This window comes from Ovis aries, chromosome 12 (assembly GCF_016772045.2).
Source record: "Ovis aries strain OAR_USU_Benz2616 breed Rambouillet chromosome 12, ARS-UI_Ramb_v3.0, whole genome shotgun sequence".
NCBI classification, from domain to species: domain Eukaryota; kingdom Metazoa; phylum Chordata; class Mammalia; order Artiodactyla; family Bovidae; genus Ovis; species Ovis aries.
In genome coordinates this window covers 23402294-23419787 of record NC_056065.1, presented here as the reverse complement: position 1 = coordinate 23419787, position 17494 = coordinate 23402294, and the positions used below count along the sequence as shown (strand labels likewise).

Genomic DNA, 17494 nt, shown 5'->3' with positions numbered 1-17494 from the left:
GCTAATGATTGTTCCCAACAGCTTATGAAAGGGGCAGTGAAGGGCATACCCCCTTGCAGATTTCCCTGGTAACCGTTGTGCCAACCTGACCTAACTCCCCCTATAACTGCTAACCTCCTTCTGCCCATGGGAGCAAAGCGTGTCACCAAAGCGTGTCAAGCAGGACCTTGCTTCAGACATTCCCCCAGCCTTCAAACCATTGATATCTCTGTCACTGACTCCAGGCTCAGTCTTTGATCTCAGGACAGCCCACCAAGAGGTAAGGGAAGAGGCAGGAGAATTATACTGGGTCTCTTTGCTATCTGGAGTGATCCCATACCATAAGTGAGCTAACCATCTGAAGATAAAGTATAAACCTTAGAACTCCTCATTCCCCTGTTGCTATTTATGCACACAATTAAAATTCCAAGTTAAAAGATGAAAATGTATGCTCTTTTCTTTTTGCTGGGGAAAACATGCAATCAAGCATAAAAATATGATTGATAATCACAAAGATCAGACGTTTCAAGTTAATGATTTTAGTGCTTTTCTATGCATGAGAAGGACTGTCTAGTCAAGGCTATGGTTTTTCCAGTGGTCATGTATGGATGTGAGAGTTGGACTCTGAAGAAAGCTGAGCACCGAAGAATTGATGCTTTTGAACTGTGGTGTTGGAGAAGACTCTTGAGCGTCCCTTGGACTGCAAGAGATCCAACCAGTCCATCCTAAAGGAGATAAGTCCTGGGTGTTTATTGGAAGGAATGATGCTAAAGCTGAAACTCCAGTACTTTGGCCACCTCATGTGAAGAGTTGACTCATTGGAAAAGACTCTGATGCTGGAAGGGATTGGGGGCAGGAGGAGAAGGGGACGACAGAGGGTGAGATGGCTGGATGGCATCACTGACTCGATGGACGTGAGTCTGAGTGAACTCTGGAGGTTGGTGATGGACAGGGAGGCCTGGCATGCTGCGATTCATGGGATCGCAAGGAGTCGGACACGACTGAGCGACTGAACTGAACTGATGCATGAGAAGATGGGAGAATCTTAGGTCACTGAAATTTTTCCTTAGATATTCATGTTAACCGTTGAGCCAGTATATCTAAAGCACAGGTTGCTTCCTGCTTTTCTCCATCCTGAACTCCCCTCGGGGCAGTGCACCATAGTTGGGCATCTGCAGTGGTCGATGGCTTGACCCTTGCAGAACTTGAATGACAGGTGACATTTTTTTCTTTACAGCCTAGTATCTAGTAGATGTTTTTGCTGCATCTTGGTTCCCCTCTCTGATCCTGCTGACAACAAAGCCATGACCGGGGGAGCAGGTAGCATGGAGTCCAACCACAGGAGCAGCTCATTGATTCACTGAAATGAAAATGAAAGAGAAATTCAAGTCTGATTTTGTTTGGAAAAACGATGGTGGTGACAAAAAATGCATAAATCATCTATGCCCTTTTCAACTCCAAAGACCTCAAAATACACAAACCATCGCCCACAATATAAAATGTCTTTGCTTCCTAGCTCCTTTCCTGTGGGCGTGATAATCCCTAACTTGTGCGTGCTTGTTCAGTCGCTAGGTCATGCCTGACTCTTTTGTGACTCCATGGACTGTAGCCCGCCTGGTTCCTCTGTTTATGGAATTTTTGAGGCAAGAATACTGCAGCAGGTTGCCATTTCCTACTCCAGGGGATCTTCTCAACTGGGGATCAAACCCACATCTCCTGTGTCTCCTGCATTGACAGGCAAATTCTTTACCACTGAGCCACATGGGAAGCCAAATACCTAACTCAAGACTCTTCAAATGATTAATGAAGTTGAACAAGTAAAGGGTTTTTCTGATGGATAGGTCTCCCTGGGGAAAGGAGGGAAGGAAAAGAAAGGTTATATCAGCACTTTCTGCTTCTGCAGCAATTCTAAATATCTTCCATACGAACCCAAACAAAAACAATACAAGTCATCTCCCTTCACTCTCAATGAGGAAAGCTAGTCTGCATGGAAGTGATTCAGTCTGGAATTACAGGGCAAGCAAGGGAAGAAAGCATGCCCTCTCAGCTCTTTGTCTGTTAGCACATTTGCCCTGATTCTTCTGTCTGCTTTGAGCCAGATACATTTATTTAGAGCCTTGTCAACAGATGCTGCAAGAGGAATCACCTGAGAAACACCTTTTAAAAAAGCAAAGCCAGTGCTTGAAGGTGGTGGGTTCTGGTCCAAAAGTCTGTCTCTAGATGGAACTGGAGGGTGCAGGGCACCAGGCACCCCTGGGGAGTTGGGCAGGCAAGCCTATGCCTTTGCCTCCATTCTTCTTCCCTCTGCCTCCACTCCTATGTGGCTTGTGCACCCACTGGGTTCCAGCAGTGCCCACATTAGAAAATCTGAAGAGACTTTCTTTCTCTTTGGCTATGATGGAGTGGCTTGGCTTGAAACAACTTTGCCTCTTAAAAACAATATCCCATGTATTATTTTTTTGTAGTTTGTTTTTATTTTTTAATTTATTTTTAATTAGAGGATAATTGATGTACAATATTGTCTTGCTTACCGCAGTGTGAATTAGCCATAATATACACATGTCCCTTACCTCTTGAACCTCCCCCCCACCACCTTCCACCCCATCCCACCCCTCTAGGTTGTCACAGAACACTGGACTGAGCTCCCTATGTTATACAGCAACCTCCCATTAGCTATCTATTTTACTTGTGATAATGTATATGTTTCAATGCTATGCTCTCAATTCGATCCACCCTTTCCTTCCCCTGCTGTGTCCAAAGTCCGTTCTCTATGTCTAAGTCTCTATTCCTGCCCAGTAAATAGGTTCATCAGCACCATTTTTCCAGATTCCATATATAAGCGTTAATATACAAAATTTGTTTTTCTCTTTCTGACTTACTTTACTCTGTATAACAGGCTCTAGGTTCATCCAACTCATTAGAACTAACTCAAATGTGTTCCTTTTTATGTCCAAATAATATTCCATTGTATATATGTACCACAACTTTATCTGTTCATCTGTTGATGGACATCTAGGTTGCTTTCATGTCCTAGCTATTGTAAATAGGACTAGTACAAACATTAGGGTACACACATCTTTTCCAATTATGATTTTCTCAGGCTATATGCCCAGTAGTGGGATTGTTGGGCCATGCATTATTAATTTTTCCCCATTTCCACTCTGAATGGTCAGGGAGTTTGAGCTTTTCTTACTCAGGAACCATCTAGGCTTTTGGAAAAATCACAAAGCCTCTCAGATGCAGCCTATACAAGGATGCTGAGGGCATTTGTTTTAACTCTGTGTATAATTTGTATTGGGCTTCCCCGGTGTCTCAGCTATAAAGAATCCACCTGCAATGCGGGAGCTGCAGGAGACACTGGTTTGAATCCCTGGGTTGGGAAGATCCCCTGGAGGAGGGCATGGCATTATAAAATAAACTTACAGGAACGCCTATAACCATTTCACAACATTTTGGGGGATGATGGCATCACAAAGTTAAATTCAGTTCATCTCTGCTCTTGCAGAAGGATGGGGGAGGCATGACAGGTGCAAAACCTGTCACAGCAGCTGCCTGAATCTAAAATTGCATTGATGGCTTCCCAGCCCCACAACCACTTTCTGCTGAGGGCACTGCATGCCCAGGAGGAATACTGGTGAATGCACAGGGAGGTGTGAGTTCAAGTCCTGCTTCAGGGTGCTTCTTGGTCAGACACCAGTTGGAGCTTCTCCGACAAAGCACAGGTGCTGGGCAGGGGGCCCGTATGGGTGATTCCAAGGCAACGGAGGACCTCAGGGATCTGGCTTCTGCTTTGTAATGAGCCTCAGGGTGGGTTGACATGCGTGGCCCCTACCCTGCCTGGATGGTCCGTCAGCTCGTCCGGATGCTCCAGCAGGGCTGAGTGAGTGCATGCTTCATGGGCTCGTCAAGCACTGACACCTGGGTGACCCCAGGTCCCGTCTTGGAGTACACTGGCCCATGCAACCTGCAGCTGTCCCTGGCACCAGCATCTCCCAGTTCAGGCAGATCAATGACTACTTCAAAATCTTCTAGACTGTGGTAGAAAATGCAGATTCCTGGCCCCACTCTAGACTCTCTAAATCCAAATTGGAGGTTCTGGAAATATTCATTTTTACCCAACGCGTGAGCTGAGGCTCCTACATAGACACCTCTTCTACTGAGCTTCTGGAGAACTCACCACTCCCACCTTCTGTCCAGGGAGTCAGAGTCCCTACCCCTTCCCTTGGTCTTGGGGAGAAGCCTTGGGCTCCTGCTGGGGGCCCCAGGGAGGTGTCCCTCACTCTCTGGGGTGGAGGAGTAAAACTTCACACACAGAAACATTAGACAAATCAGGTCTTTTATTTACAGACTATGATGAGAAAAGCATACAAAAGAAGCCTCTTGGTCAATCATGTAAAGGGAAAGCTCTAAAATTCAATTTTTAGTAGAGTGTGGATGCTGATATTAAACAAACAAACAAAATTGAAGAGAAAGAAAAGGCAGAAAGGTAAGCTGCAGCGTGGGTACCCTGTCTAGGAGGAAATGACAACTCAGCTGAGTGACTGTTTAGAATGGTTCATCTTCTGTGCACAGACCTTCACAGGGATGGTTCTGGGAAGTTTCGACTTTTGAAATTTCTGGGTTAATTCTTAACCAGAATTCCAAAACGTCGGGGCCAAATGTGTTTGCCTTTGCAGTGTCTCTAACTTGGGGCTGGGGTGGGAGGCTCGCCCTTGGATGGGCCTTGTCCCTCCCAGGTCACATCCGAGAAACTCAACAGGGTTCTCTGGGTCAAGTCAGCAGCGCTGGGCCAACAGGAAGGCGTGCTCCCAACCCACGCAGGCTCCTTCCCGCATCTGCCTTTCCTGTGACTCTCTTTTCCACTAAACGAAGCTCTGCTTTTCTTTTCACTGATGTCTCCTTTTCCCCAACTCCCAGTGTGGCCGGGCATGCTATAATTATCTTACATGTGTGAAAATGTGCCAATTGGCGCTAACACAGGGCCATTTCTACTCTCTTTTCCTCACAAATAAGAAAGATGCAGGAATTAGGTCCCAGCTCACCTTCAGTGATGAGCCTCCAGGATATGAAGCAGAACCTAGCTTTACAGCTACAACATTCTCCCTTCCACTCATTCCTCTTTCTGTCCATCTGTCTGTCTGTCTTCCAACCTTCTCCACTTCCTAGCTAGGTTTGATGGGTGAAGCGTGAGCAACTGAGCCTTCATTCCCCAGTTAAACTTCACGGGGAAACAAGTAGGTGTCGTCACCGAGCCTGCAGACTGGTTCATAATAACTATTTCGAACTGGGAAGTATTATTCTGGAAACCAGGTCAGAACAGGGGCGTGTTGTGGGGGTTGACAGTGGGCACCTCCCTATCCTATGACTCAGTGGCAGTCCACAGATCATCCTCCAGGCCGAGGACTCTCACCCACCCCAACTTTTTGAACCCAGCTGAGATGATGTCAAATTGGGCAGCACAGGAGAGGAAAGGCTACTCCAAGGGCAGCCAATGTGAGCTCACGGGCCTCAAAGGGTCTGGAAGCATCAGCATGGCACCGCTGACCACCTAGCCTCCCCTCGCCCACATCCAGAGCCTAAGACTTTCCAACACTGATAACCCAGAGCTGGTCCCCGTGCTTCCACTTCTCTCATCCAGCATCCTTCTTCTGCTTCCTTCATACCTTCTCCTACTTTCCGGTTCCTTTTCTAAATCATACACTTTCCTTTCTAGGTGTTTCTCTCTCAAGACAGAGCACCCGCTGTCGGTTTGACGCCAAGGATGACGGGGCTGATGGTACCTGATAGCTGGGTCAGGAAGCCCATGACCTCAGCTGGCTATCTGCCTGCAGGTGGGGTCTGGCCAGCCCCACGTGTGGCCAAGCTGGAATGGGCTGGACCGAGCCCAGCAGCGCTTAGGAGCCCTCCCTCCCTCAAACCACCTGCACTTGAACTTGCTGATCCTCCTTCCCCCATCACCACCTGCACATTCACGTCAGAGAGAGTGAAAGTGACAAGCCTTCATCTACTTGAAACAGTCGTGACACAGTGTCAACATGGTTTTCAAAGCACCGGCGCCTTCAAAGAGATTTTTCTTTCCTCCTTCTTCTCAAGCCTGTAATTAAACTTCTAGTGGCAAAGGAGTGCAGAAAGGAGATGAGGGGATGACTTTAGGAACAAACAGTTCCTTGGGTGCCCTCAGAACTGAGGCAGTCACGGGCTGGGAGCTCTGTCAGCCCGAGAACTTTCCAGAATCGAGCAAATTGGCTCACTCCAAATCAAAATCCCCCACCTCCCACCCTATCCCTAATCACCAGTCCGCCGCCCCCCCAGAGTACTGGCTCCTGCCAAGTGTTTGCCTCTCAGCCACCCCCTGCCATCTTTCACGGGGAGCTCTGGTCTTAGCAAACTCTTGCTAATCCCAAACCTGACCTCAGCCTAATTCTCTGCAGGAATATCCACCAGGGCCCCCTGTGTCCGAGAGGTGTGGAAGCTCAGCAGATGGATGGGGATGACTCATCCATGACATTCGCCCAATTCAACCAAGACAGTTTTTTCTCTTCCGAGTATTTTGTGGGTTCAAGTCTGAAATGCTCCTGGGTTCACACTGTTCCCAGAACAGAGGCTTCCGATTATTTTTGCGGGGTCCGCCCAGGCAGCTCCCACTAGCGGACGAACGACACCACGCTGGTGGCCACGCCGAATGGGGCGGAGTAGGCGGCGGCGAATCCCTGCAGGCCGACCACGATGTAGCGGCATCCTTTGGTGATAACCTTTCCAACGTTCTAGTTTTTAGGAACAGAGGAGAAAAGCAAAGGGTTAGATGCGGCAACTTTGTGATCTTTCGTGCACAATTGTGCCATACATAGAGAGTCATTTCGCCTCACTTTCCCAGGGCAAACAAGCAAGTCAGCAATTTCCCACCTCTCTGGCACCCCACATGGAACCCCATCAGAAGAACACGTGGGGGACCAGAACAGACCTCAGCACCTTGACAAGGGCTTTCCAGCCCCACAAGTTTCCAGGTAATTCAAAGATCTTCTTGGAGACAACCGTGAAGCTGCTAGTTCTAAAACCAAACCAGGGGACTTCCCTAGTGGTCCAGTGGCAGAGACTCCATGCTCCCAATGCTGGAGGCCTGGGTTCAATCCCTGGTCAGGGAACTAGATCTCACATGTCACGACTAAGACCTGGCACAGCCAAATACATATTTTTAACAATTTAAACCAAACCAACAGTGTTGTATTATTTGAAACAAAGCCCACTCTCCTCTGTTCAAGCGAAGTTACTGGATCGGAGGAGGGCTGGGTCAAGTTTTCCTTCACTCACCTGAGCTGAAAGCCCACCCCGTCCTCCCTCTAAGCCCAGGACACGCCCCCTCTGACCCACATTTTGTGTCTCTAAAGTCTCCCGCAGCTCTGTCATTGTTGCGCCCATGGTTTGGGGTTCCCGATACAATTCTACACTCCTTAATGGCAAGGGCTGGGCCTTACTTTCTTGGTATCCATTCTCCCTCCTCCTTGTCTTCAAGGCTTGGTGCCAATCAGAGGGTATCCAAGGGATTCAAGTGCAGTCGCAACAGAGGAATGAAGGCCACCACCACCAGCTAATACTGGCCGTGCTGTTGCCCCTCCCCTTTCTCTCCCCAGCCCCAACTTCTGTCTCCATGACAACGGCACTCGTGGAGGTGACCTGGACGTCATCATACATCTTGTCTGTCCATCCTCAATGCTTCCAGCTCCAATGACCACTCAAAATCCCTGATCACAATTGCAAGCCTCACTCTGACACGAACACTGCCTGACCAGCCTGGTCCGTTGGTCCAGGAGGCCGACTGTCCTTTTCTCCCAGATAGGATTTCTTACCTCTTCCCTTCTCCACAAGCCCCCAGCGCACACGAACACACACTGTCCATATCCTCATTAGATGAGGAGGTCAGAAGTCATTGGGGAACCCAGTCATGCTCTGCCACTGTCTACACCTGCCCTGACTTCTCCTCCCACCTAGCCATGTCCCAGTGGGAAAAGGTACCCCTACGGCCATTCCCTGGACACTTGCTGCTGTTACCCTCTTCCCCTTGCCCTCAGCTTTCCCTTCTCCCACATCATCACCCTCTTCCTCCCCATTGGGTCACCCCCCTTAGCTTACACATATGCTCAGCTGTCCCCTTGACTCTGCAGTCTTCTCTAGGCCCTGCCCGCGTCACGCCAAGCCAATGGAAAGAGTCATCTGCGCACACTGCCTCTACTTCCCCCTCCTTAGTCCTTCGTCCTCTACTCTGACCCATCCAGGACGGGTTGGCCGTGGCCATCCGCCACCGCCATGTTGCCTGAGCCAATGAGCACTTTTCTGTCTTCCCCCTGACTCTCGGCTGCTTTGGATACTTCATCAAACAGTTATTTGACTTCTCCCTTACCTCACATGAAGCCCTTCTTCAGCTTTCTTTTCTATTTTTTTTAAACATTTTAAAAATTGAAGTATAGTTGATTCACAGTGTTTCAGATATACAGCAAAGTGGTTCAGTTCTCTCTATATCTATATATGTATGTGCTGTGCTGTCCTTAGTCACTCAGCTGTGTCCAACTCTTGGCGACCCCATGGACTGCAGCCTGCCAGGCTCCTCTGTCCATGGGGATTCTCCAGGAAATTTATATATATATGACAGGATCATTTGCTGTATGTCTGAAACATTGTAAAAAGGATATATTATATATCCATCTATATAGATAGATATAGACTTTTTCAGATTTTTTTCCATTATAGGCCATTATAAGATATTGAATATGGTTCCCTGTGTTATAGGGTAGGTTCTTGTTGTTTATCTAGTTTATGCACAGTAGTGTATATGCTAATTCAAAATTTCTAACTTATCCCTCCTCCCTCTCTGGTAACCATAAGCTTGTTTTCTATGCCTGTGAGTTTATTTCTGTTTTGTAAATAAGTGCGTTTGTTATCTCTCTCTCTCTCTTTTTTTTTGTTTCCACATATGAAAGTGAAAGTTGCTCAGTCGTGTCCGACTCTTTGTGACCTCATGGACTACACAGTCCATGGAATTCCCCAGGCCAGAATACTGAAGTTGGTAGCCTTTCCCTTCTCCAGGGGATCTTCCCAACCCAGGGATCGAACCCAGGTCTCCCGCATTGCAGGCGGGTTCTTTATCAGCAGAGCCACGAGGGAAGCCCCACATGTAAGTGGCATCATGTGATACTCGACTCTGACTTACTCCACTCAGTATGGTGATCTCTAGGCCCACACATGTTGCTGCAAATGGCATTATTTTGTTCTATTTTTTAATGGCCCTCCTCAGGTTTCTTCACTGGATTATTCCTTCAATCAAACTTAAAAATGTTATTCTTTAGTACTGTTCCTTATTTTTTATTTTAAAACATGTTTTGGCCTAGAATTTCTCCACAGGTGATGTCACCCATCTCCAGTGACTTTGAGTATTTCCTGTATGCTGATAAATTCCAAATTTATATCTTTCAAATATTTACCTCTCTATTTGAGGTCTCTCCTTTTTGAGAACTCATGATTCCTCTAGCAAACACTCTTCCTTGCTGCAACAAATAGACAAATCTAACTTCGATTGGCTACTCGTATGTTCCTAGAGGCCTTTGGTTATTAGGCTTCAACAAGAAGGAAGCACCAAGGAGTTAAGTCTACTTGTGATTATACAGCTGGTAAGAGGCACAGCTGAACTTCAATCCCAAAGATATCTCATCTCAGGGTCTGTGTCCTTCACCCCCACATATACTTCCCTTCTTTCATGAAGGCAGATGTAACCTTGCAGTTGCTTGCAGCCTGGGCATAAAGTCCACCCCCGTCACTTACTTAACTTTCCTTGGCCTCAGTGTCTTCACCTATATAATGAGAATATTTGGTAACCACCTCACTGGGCAAAGAGGATTAAATGGGTTTGTGCAAGGAAAGTACTTAGAACAGTTGTTTAGTTGTTAAGTTGTGTCTGACTCTTTTGAGACCCCCATGGACTGCAGCCCGCCAGGCTTCTCTGTTCCTGCAATTTCCCAGACAAGAATACTGGAGTGGGTAGCCATTTCCTTCTCCAGGAGGGACTGAACCCTTGTCTCTTGCATTGGCAGGCGGGTTCTTTACGAGCAAAGCCCACTAGAACAGTGCCTGGCACCAAATCCAGCAGTACAAATGCCCCCAAAGATCAGTTAGCTTTATTGGAAAATAACCTCTGCTGCTTGTTACTTTATAGTAGTTTAGGTTTGTGGTAGTAATTTTAAAATCTAAGATATTTTGTTGTCTGTTCAGGGAAGTTTCTTAAGACTGTACTTTCCTATGATTTCTGGCTTATCTTGGCTTTCATCGGCCTCGGGATAACAGAATGAGGTCCTGCTCAATACTGTATGCCCAGCACCCAGAAAGGGCCTGGGTGTTTCCTTTGGTTGCTCTCAGGCCAAAGGAGGAGTTCTGGGAGATGAAGGTAATTCTGATGGCTTTTTTAGACACTGATTCCTGGGACACTGTGTCATCAACTTCTCAATGGGACATTAGGGTGTATGTCCAGGGTAGGGAGGTGATGCTACTAAAAGATACATCTCTATAAATGTGTGATAAGATTCAGTGGGAGAATTTTACTTACCTGTTTGAAATAACCACAAAAATTGTCCTCTAACAGTCCAGAGCACCCTTTATAAGCAAAGCCCCTAGAATCATGGATGGCCTTCATTAAACTTGACATTATGGGTATTTGTACATTCACTTCCTTCTGCCTGCTATTTTTAAAAAACTGCATGTCACTTCATCTTTGCCAGTGAGAAAAAGATGTTACTAAAATAGCTCATTAGCTAGAACATAACCAAAACACAGAACTTGAGAAATGTGATGCAAAGAAATGCGAAATATTACCATCGACCAATTCAGTGTCACTGGAAGGAGCAGATTTTGCAATCTTTGATCTGAGTAGAGCTTTTTCAAACCAAATGATCTCTCAGAAGGGCAGAGGGGCCTGGGGGATCATAGGACATTGTGGAGGGTTGGATAATACCTTCTTCCAATCCCCAGAATCTGTGTATAGGCCACCTCATTTGGCAAAAGGGACTTTGCAGACATCAGTTAATGAAGGATCTTGAATTGGAGGGACTACCATGGATTATGGATTATCTAGGGGAGCCTGATCATTATCAGGATTCCTATATCTTTATTAATATAAGGATGCAAATAAGAAGAGCCAGTCTTATAAAAGTGATTCTGGAGGACTCAGAGAGAAGGCACTGCAGTGACGGAAGCAGAAGGACAGAGAGAAAGAGACCTGCAGATGTTACGCCAGTGGCCTTGGATGTGGAGTGGGGTGGCGGGGAGGGGGGCACCTCTAGAACCTGAAAAGAACAAAGAAACGGTTTCCCTTGGAGCCTCCTGAAGGAATCAGCCTGCCGACTGAAGCTCAGAAAGGCCGGTTTTGGACTTCCGGTCTCCAGAACTGTAGGAAAGCAAGTTTGTGTCATCTTAAATCACTGTATTTGTGGTAATCTGTTACAGGGAATCTAATACAGGGAATGTGGCTTTTCTAGGGGTTCCCGGGCATTCAACTAATCCCCAAGGATGTCAGGGATTTCCTGCCCTATCCAGTTTCCAAAAGGAAACCAGTTCTCAACAAAGGCCCTTTTCCCTGGAATATAAAATCCAGTCTTCATATCCCTGGCACAAAGCTGAGGTGGCTGGTCAGCTAAGTGTTAGTCATTCAGTCATATCCAACTCTTTGCAATCCCATGGACTGACTGTATGTAGCCCGTCAGGCTCCACTGTCCACGGGATTCTCCAGGCAAGAATACTGGCGTGGGTTGTCATTTCCGTCTCCAGGGAGCTGATTTTTTCCCCCTGAGATACAGCTCATTAAACGAAATCAGAAAAGAACCAGTCGTATGGGGCCTCTCGTCCATCTCTTAGAAAACAGCCAACAACAGTCATAGGACCATCATCACATTCCAGGTACATTCCAAGACCTCTGCGTGGATGAACTCATTCACTCCTTACCATAGTCCATGTGACAGAGAGGAAACCAAGGCAGAAAGGAGAGCAGAGCCCAAGGTCACACAACCAGTAGGAGGCTGAGCACAGCTTGTACGTGGCAGTCCGGCTCCAGGGCCCATGTCCTAACCCTCTACTTAGATGTGCGGCCAATGCCTTCTTGAGCTCAAGGTCATTCCACACCCTGTGTTTCCCCTCTCCTAACTCCCTTCAAGCAGCCCGATTAACAAAATTTAGTAACTTTTTTAACCTACACCTCTCCCTGTGGCTCCCAGAGGTGCCTGGGAAAGATGACCTCCTATATGAATGTAAGTTTGGGGTTTGGTGCCCTTAACCCCCTCCTGCCTCCATCCTAACTGCTTCCGCACAGGCAGAGGCCAGGAGAGGGTCCTGACGCCCAGCTCGGCTTCTCTCAAGCTGTGCAGCCTTGAACAAAGAGCTTGACTTCCTGAAACTCCAGTTTCCTTCACTGCATAATGGGAGTCTGTGGGCTTTCCAAGGTCGTTAAGAAGAGTCAGAGCTTTGGCACATTGTTTGTGCAACGGAGCACCCAGCAGACTGTAAGAGCAAAGTACTTCTGCCTCCTTCATTCAAAACACAGGGACTTTCCCAGCAACCCAGGCTCCATCTGAATATTCTTTTACTTCAAAATCAACTGGGGCCCCTGACCACCAAGAGTCCCGGGCACCCAGCCTTCGGAGCCCAGAGATTCCTGCCAGACGCTGGACCCAAAACAGCCCTGGGGTGACCCTACTTGGGGACATGGGTTAGCAGAGGGTAGGGGGCCTATCCTAGGACAGTTCACAAAAGCCAAACACCTTTCTGTACATAGAAGCAGGGGGGCTTCCTTGGTGGTCCAGTGCTTAAGAATCTGCCTTGCAATGCAGGGGAAACTGATTCGATCCCTGGTCTAGGAACATAACACATGCTGTGGAGTAAATAAGCCAGTACACCACAACTACTGAAGCCCAACTGCCTTAGAGCCCATGCTCTGCAACAAGAGAAGTCACCTCAATGAGGAGGCCTCAGATCATGACTAGAGAGCAGCTCCTTCTCGCCAAATCTAGAGAGAAGCTCGAGCACAGCAACAAAGACCCAACATAGCCAAAAATAAAGATTTTTCTTTTTCCAAAAAAGAGAAGCAGGAAAGCACCTGCATGAAGGATCTGAGTGGCAAGAGATAGAAAGGAACTTTCTTTGCCCCTCCATGGAGTTATCTGCAGGTCAAGTTATCTTCTTATTCCCCTGACCCAAGTGAGATAAAATTTTGCCTGGTGACGAAAGCTGGGAATGTCACCTCCCTACATTTCTAGCTGAGCCTTGGCTAATGTCATGGATTTTCAGCAGAGAGGGGTGGCTCATTTGCACCCTGGGAGTTGAAGGGCAGAAAGGGCATATCCACCTCTAACATGACAGCGTCCTCACCTGGCTTCCTGGTCTCCTGAAGCAGCGTGTGACACTGCAAAGCTGTCACTGCCTCGATTCTGCTGGCACTCTGCCCTGTACCTCATCCTTTTTCTATCTGGTGGAATTCTTTCTTGTTTGTTTCTTTTAGGTGAGGTGAAATTCACATAATGTAAAAATTAACCATTGTCAAGTGAACAACTCAGTAACATTGAGCACATTCACAACCGTATGCAACCAGCTTCTATCTACTTCTAAATGTTTCCATCAACCCCAAAGGCAAACCCACACACATTCAGCAAGCAGCTGCTCTGCATTTCTTCTTCCCTCCAGTCCCTGGCAAGCAACCATCCGCCTCCTGTCTCTCTTGATCTACCTATTCTGGATATTTTATATGAATGGAATCATACGCATGACATGTGACCCTGTATGTCTGGCTGCTTTCAACTAGCACCGTGTTTCATCCATGTTGTAGCATGCACTTGATTCCTTTTCATGGCTGAATAATATTCCACCGCGTTTGTACTACATGTTGTTTACACGCTTATCAATTGATGGACATTTGAGTTGTTGCCATTCTTTGGCTATTGTGATGCTGCAGTGAACATGTATACATATATATCTGTTTGAGTACCTATTTTCAGTTCTTTTTTGGGTATACACCTAGGAGTGGAATTACTGGAACTACTATTACATATGGTGCATGTGTGTGAGCATGAGAGCATACGTGCTCAGTTGTGTTCAACTCTTTGTAACTCCACAGGCTTGTAGCCCGCCAGCCTCCTCTGTCCATAGAATTTTCCAGGCAAGAATAGTGGAGCAGGTTGCCATTTCCTCCTCCAAGGGATCTTCCCAACCCAAGGATCGAACCCAAGTCTCCTTCATCTCTTGCGTTGGCAGGCGGATTCTTGAGCACTGTGCCACCAATATATATATTCCTTTTGGATTGTTTTTCATTATAGGTCATTACAAGATATTGACTATAGTTCCCTGTGCTATTTACAGTAGGGCCTTATTGTGTATTTATACACTGGCCATATGTTAGTTCTGTGTTTAATATTTGGAGGAAATGCTAAATTGTTTCTCACAGCAGCTGCCCCATTTTATATTTCCACCAGCAACTCACAAGAATTCTAACTTTCCACATCCTCGCCAACACTTGCTATTTTCTGGTTTTTTTTTTCCCCTAATAATAATCATGCTAGCGAATGTGAACCAGTACCTCATCATTAACCTGTGAAACCCTGACTCATCCTTCTGTGCCCAGTTTCCATGTCACCACTGATCTGAAAAACTTGACTTTACAACCTCATTCCTGAAGATAAAATGCCCAGGCTCTTTCCATGTAGCTCCAGGGCAGTGACCCATATGCCAGCGTCTCCCCAGGAAGACTCCACTAGGGCACGACTACATCATACCCATTTTAGATCTCTAGCGCTCAGCGCAACGTCTGGCACATTGTTAGAACTCCCAAAGCATCTTCAGCTCAGCCAGCCTCTGAGCTGGGATTCACACATTTATCAGTTCACCAACTGAGGCAAACAATGACTTTTTTGGTGCTCAACTGGGTAAAAAAGGAAAAAGGATGATTCATCCTTGCATGACTCTAAGCCTGAAAGTCCCAATTTTATACTTTTTGCTAATATACATTTATTAATATACTTTACCACTGCCTACTTGTTTACTGGTCCCAGAGCTGCTGACGCACCTTTAAAGAAGATGACAAAGCTCAGTTGCTAGGTGTGGAGACTGGTCAATTTCAGGTAGGATAAGAGATTGCTGGAAGACACAGATAACTGGAGGGACAAAAATGAGGTGGAGCTCCTGCCCTTTGGCCGAGACAGAGTGAGCTTCTGTTGCCTTGTCCAGCTCCAGGGGCCTGAGGCAGCAGGAGCTTTAAGGGTTTGCAGGCAGAAGAACTTGGGAACTGCTTTGGGGCTTTGATCTCTGAGAAAGAAACTCCCGTTGTATCCTATATTCTTATTCTCTCTCTGTCTTTCCCCCTCCCCATCCCCACCCCCAGGCAAGTGACAGTATGTTTGCAGAGAAACACACTGGGAGAAAAGTAGATTCAGTGAGTGAATACTTAGGGACTGTTGCGCTCCCAGGCCCTGGAAATCACCTTGAGAATATTTAGGGGAATAACGCCAACAATTCTCAGCTAGTGGGATGTCCTTGAGAGGATAAACTGGGTTGTAACTCCCTGCTTTCCAACTGGGCCATCTTCTACAAGTCACCGAAACACGCTAATCCCTGTGTTCCCATCTGTAAAATAGAGACACTGATTCCTGTCCTCCCGACTACACAGGAGAGTGGGAAGACACCCCTAGGGCCAGAACCACCTGGTAATCGACCCTTGGTAATGTTATTCACCCGCCAGCATGGGGGAAGCCGGGGAGCTGTGAGCAGGGAAACCTCTCGTTTAGTTACGATCCCTCTCCGCAGTCACTTTCACCCCACCGCCCAGTTCAAGGAGCCGTTCCGGGGCTCCAGGAGAGAATGGCGGGGGGCGGGAGGGCAGTGGCGGGCGCGGGAGCAGGGCAGGGCAGCGAGGCTGAGAGCGTCAGGCTGTAGGGATCGGACTTCAGCTCTCTGGCAGACGTCGGATGCCCCACCCAGGGCACTGGTGGCGGTTGAATGCCTACCTTGCCGTACTTCTTCAGCTTCTTCCGGTACCTCTTCTTGGGCTTTTCGCTTGGCACCTGCTCCTCCAGCGGCTCGTAGCGCTCTGGGAGGACGGCGAGGTGCACCCTCCGCGCGCCCCGGGACTCCGGGCGCCGGGCGCTCCCCTCGCTCTCCGCCGCCTCCGCCCCGCTCTCCAGATGCTCCAGGATAGCGGCTGCCTCCTCGTCCCCCTCCGTCCGCCCTCGCCCCCGGGCCAGGGGCCCGCAGCGCGGGAGGCTGCTCGCCGCCTTGCTTCGGAGCCTGGCTCCCACCGTCATGATGCTGCCGGCCCTTCGGCTGAGGTCGGGGCGTAAAGACACCAACCTTTGCTCCCAGCCCGCACCTCTAGCCGCGCCGCCCACCGCTGCCCAACGCGACCCGGCCCAGCCCAGCCCAGGCCAACCCGGACGGGGCGGGAGGACTTGGCGTCGCAGCGCCCCCTGGCCGTGGGGCCTGGGATGGCGGTGGCTCCACCGGGCCTGGCCTTCGGCTGGTTGGCCACAGCGGCCAGGATCCCAGCCACTGGGTGAGGGATAGCTCGAAAGGTCAATGGACAATTAACATGCAAAGCACGTTCAACCGCACTTACAACGAAAGAAGTGAACCCCAACTAGTGAGACTTCCTTTGCCCACGTGCAGACTGGCAGAGATGATGATGGTGGTGATGATGGTGATGGAAAAGATGATAGTAATAAAGATCGTGGGCTTCCCCGGTGGCTCAGACGGTAGAGTCCACCTGCAATGCAGGATGGAACCCGCCTGGGTTCGATCCCTGGGTCGGGAAGATCCCCTGGAGAAGGAAATGGCAACCCACTCCAGTATTCCTGCCTGGGAAATCCCATGGACAGAGGAGCCTAGCAGGCTACAGTCCATGGGGTTGCAAAGCGTCCCACACGGCTGAGCAATATTCAGTGCTGGTGAGGATATGGTGAAATGATGGCTATAATACAGTATTCAATGGAATGCAAACTAGAGAAGGGCTATTGGAAAGGCAATCAGAAAATATTTATTGAGTTCTGAAAAACAGTTGTAACTTTCCAGGTGCCTATGCTAAGGAAACATTCAGAAACACAAACCAGTGAATGGATGGTGTTCATCACAGTCTGACTCCAGTGAAAAAGGGAGGCAAACCAACAGGGCTGGAAAAGTTAATTCTGGCGCGAGCATATGACATCATATGAAGTAATCTTTAAAATTACAATTTTCAAGAATATCACTCTGGTAGACATGCATTCTCAGATTACTGTGGATCTCAATCTGTTTGGGGATATCTTACTTTCTTATGTAGGTGAATACCTGTTAATTCTTGGAAATTTAGCATTAAGTATAAAAACAATGTATTATTATTTCATTAATATTTTAATACTATCAAAATGTATGATATGTTTAAGAACTGTTTGGAATATACTACTAGAAGTATATAGAATAGTCATAATTTAACATAGTAGAATATCAAAAATTAGTTTTTTATTTC

The 17494-nt window shown here is 47.7% G+C and overlaps 1 protein-coding gene across 1 annotated transcript; it reads right to left on the bottom strand.

Annotated features, from left to right (window-relative positions):
* Nucleotides 1-4298: 4298 nt before the first annotated feature.
* Nucleotides 4299-16400, bottom strand: C12H1orf115 (chromosome 12 C1orf115 homolog). Its single transcript, XM_004013608.6, has 2 exons — nt 16002-16400; nt 4299-6743 (listed from the first exon to the last, which is right to left on the bottom strand). The coding sequence occupies exons 1-2, from the start codon at nt 16296-16298 to the stop codon at nt 6624-6626; spliced, it is 417 nt and encodes a 138-aa protein (XP_004013657.1). The 5' UTR covers nt 16299-16400; the 3' UTR covers nt 4299-6623.
* Between the last annotated feature and the right edge of the window lie 1094 nt (nt 16401-17494).

Excerpts from the sequence above, each read along its gene's own strand:
- C12H1orf115 (XM_004013608.6), bottom strand. The coding sequence starts at position 16,298 with ATGACGGTGGGAGCCAGGCTCCGAAGCAAGGCGGCGAGCAGCCTCCCG. Across the intron at positions 6,744-16,001 it reads AGCTGAAGAAGTACGGCAAG|AACGTTGGAAAGGTTATCAC; the intron begins GTAGGCATTCAA and ends CCTAAAAACTAG.